General features: G+C 49.8%; 1 protein-coding gene across 1 annotated transcript; it reads left to right on the top strand.

Annotated features, from left to right (window-relative positions):
* Positions 1 to 1,325: 1,325 nt before the first annotated feature.
* On the top strand, positions 1,326 to 1,610 carry BDW70DRAFT_165226 (uncharacterized protein; the record flags this gene model as incomplete). Its single annotated transcript, XM_073741687.1, has 2 exons — positions 1,326 to 1,418; positions 1,521 to 1,610. 2 exons carry the CDS (start codon positions 1,326 to 1,328, stop codon positions 1,608 to 1,610), a joined length of 183 nt encoding a protein of 60 aa, XP_073590484.1.
* Positions 1,611 to 3,341: the final 1,731 nt, after the last annotated feature.

The following is a 3,341-nucleotide window of genomic DNA, read 5'->3' as shown; positions in this document are numbered from 1 at the left end:
ACACGTCTATGTGCCATCTTTCTGTTCTGTAACTAAGTCCACGAGCTCGCTCTCTCTGGCAATGATCACTGGGTTCTCTCTATTTTGTGCCAATTTCCTCTGACCAATGGTGGATTTCACTACATCTTTAACCATTTTTGTGAAGAATTCCGCCCTGAGCCTCCGTCCAGGCAGCACCTTTATTTGTAGCTGTGTGATGCAACCCAAGTGCGTTTGTGTTCGAAGAAATAGGTAGCGGCCAATCGTTGGCCGGCTACTCCGAGAAAAGTAGACATTACGGTTTATAGTAGGGATAGAATCAGTAGGCCGCGCAAGGCAAAGAAGGCAGGTGAGCCGGCAGTGAGTCAGTCACCGTAATCACCCAAATCTCGCCCGGGCGGCACCCACCCGCCGGTTAGTAGTTTGGTGGGTGACCACATGCGAATTCCAGCTGTTGTATGCTTTTTTATCCCGTCTTATACAGTATCCTCTTACCCAATTCTAGACGAAGGGGAAGACCATGTTCGAGTCCAAGGTTACATCTTCGTCTAGGTAGGGCTTTGTTCACAGAGACTGACCTTGGCCATTCCCACTGTCCATTGGTTCCTTGGGCCTAGCGTTGTCACTCTTCTTTCGATAAGTTGGTTTTGAAGATTGAAGGGAAATCCGGGATGTGGCAAGGTCAATGGCTATTGCAATGAATGCCAGGCCGCGAATGACTTCCAGTAGCAAAGCTAATTTTTACCTGCTAGTCAAGCTCAGCGCTCTCATCACCATCACTGAACAGCTCACAGCCGTGGGGGTGCAATTACAGCAAACTCCACTTAACACATTCAGCAACAAACGAAGCCGGAACAACATATGGAATGCTGCACCGAATCCGAGCCATCTACATGCTTAGGGCTCATTGAAAGATCACCCGGCGGGGATACGAAGCGATTTGACAAAGTCGAGAACAGAATGATGGACCTCGCGCGCTGTTTTAATTGCCACTCTCAGTTCATAGACGAGTTTCCCAGCATTCTGTCCTTTGCCTGCGCGGAATACCGGACTGAGGGCACTGAGAAAACAGCAGGGACCCCCAACCAAGGCCGTGGCGGAGATCGAGTCCGGCAAAGTAAACGGACTATTCTTTCAACGTGACCCGAAGGCAGCACAACATGTTTGGCGGCTCGCCCATTCTTGATTGCACTCGATGCCGGTGCATACGAGTAGGCGGGATCCGTGTCTGTATCCACAATCTGCTTTAATCGACATAAGGAGGATGATTGACGACTACGAGCCGATAATCATTGATCATCCATCGAGCAGACCAGAGACCAAAGATAGAAATCGACACCATCCTCATGCCAACTCTCGCTAAGAGGAAGCGCGAGGGGCCTGGGTCGACAGCGGACTTCCGGCAATCGCTGCTTCCGAGTTCCCTTGGAAGATGGACGGTAAGAGGCACATACTCCACGGCAACACGAACTACTCCTTATGACGCGGGAGACGCGTGGAGGCCAAATGCAATATGATCGTAATTAAATATAATTTTTCAGGGAGGGGGCGCAGGTGATGGTCAACGCGAAGTCCTGTCGTACATGGGTAAGACCAAGTCCCTTACTCGTTCAGAACATCTGCCTGGATGATCGGCCTACCCTTCTGTGACTATAGGAATACTTTATGATGCTCGCAAAGTGGCAGGCAGATGGAACCGCGCCATCTATGGGATTTCAACCGACAGCTATGAATGGCTTTCCTGCGCCTCGACTCCCTTGACAAGGTGACATAGCCACCTAACTTACGTACCTACCCACTACGCATTGTTGATGATCCAACTGACGGATGGGGCATCTGATATTCGGCGAGAAAGGCAATGGGTATCAAAATTATCTCCCACTACCTATTCCTCCTGAAGGTTAGTGGCCTTGCCCTGACTGGCACTGGTGCGTTTCGCTCTGTCATGGCCCGATAGCATATTATGTAGACAGACAAGCGAGCACCCTCGTCCTTTTCCTAATGAAGCGTAATTCTCTTGCAGCTGTAATTCCCCTGGCTTGAAAGGCCAGGACGTTGTTGCTACTTAGCAATTCAGCCCCTCCAGGAACCAGGGAGGTTCTACCGGTAAAGTCGCTTAAGTATTCTGCAATTGGTGCACTGCGAATCAACGTTGAGGACGATAATGTTTCAGCCCTTGACACGTTCAAATTCACCCTCCTGTTCCAGCGGAATGGATGCAGTACTTTGTAGGGCTAGATACGTGGGGCAGGCTCCAGTCTATTGTTACGTATCTCCAAGACGACGCGCGGCACAAAGAGGGCTAACAGCTCTACACTCGGAAAGGAAATTGGCCAGACTATTCGCTGATCCGCTGCACAACCGCACTCGAGCTCAGATACGGAGTATAATTTTATTTCCGACTATTTGCCACGACACGGAGACCACATACGCAACTCATGTCGTCTCAACTGGGCGCACCACACCGAAATCGCCGGACTGTGCCCTCTCCTGATTTATTCCTCTACGCTGCGCATTTTCTGTTTAGCCATGCATCAGTCCTGCCGCCAACTCATCGCTGAGAATGACCCGAGGCTTTTTTCGGCGATCATGGGCTGCCCTAGTATTCGCGCAGGCAGTGGGAGCGCGAGGAGAGTCCGTGTCGAACTACGACATGTACAATGACGGCGAACTCGGCCATCATCCACATCTGGAATTCCAGTCAAGCAGCGAATATGCGCCTCTCCTCCAGGTCAACGTTTGGGACCCCGATTCGATCTCACTCCCAGGCTCGCACATCTTCTGTTGTGGATACGCTCAAAGCGGAAAGGGCAGAGGGAAACTGTATCAACTACACCAACGTAGCCTACTAAGGATCGGATGCCATATGACGATTGAATATCTATCTCGTTGACGATAGATCTCTTCTCTGTTTCTCTTCTCGATATATTGAGGGGTCAGATCCTCAGGGGTTGGAGATCGCGCCTAAACCACGATGTCACGTGGCGTAAGCTGGCTGTCGGTTATTGAGGTGGTTATGTAATCAACATCTAACACGAACGATTTGAATTGAAGGTCTTGATCTCCTAACTACGATCTGTATAGGCAATTTATACCTTTTTCAAAGGTTTCAAAAAGAAGGTTCTCGCTATACAGGAGATATCCTTGTCATACAAACGGTACGAGGCATCAAACAGATATCCCTGCTATACAAACGGCGTGGAGTATCAAACAGATATGTAAACGAGCGAGGTGCTGGACATTGATTATTAAGGAGGAACCTCCTCCGGTTGACACTGGCATATACATGACATTTCCATATCACTTTCAAATTCTCACGCCACGCGCACGACAAGGGGAAAACAGGACCCCTACCGCTCTAA

This window comes from Aspergillus foveolatus (genome assembly GCF_047715535.1).
Source record: "Aspergillus foveolatus strain CBS 279.81 unplaced genomic scaffold BDW70scaffold_252, whole genome shotgun sequence".
In the NCBI taxonomy this organism is placed as follows: domain Eukaryota; kingdom Fungi; phylum Ascomycota; class Eurotiomycetes; order Eurotiales; family Aspergillaceae; genus Aspergillus; species Aspergillus foveolatus.
This window is presented reverse-complemented; position numbering and strand designations above follow the sequence as displayed.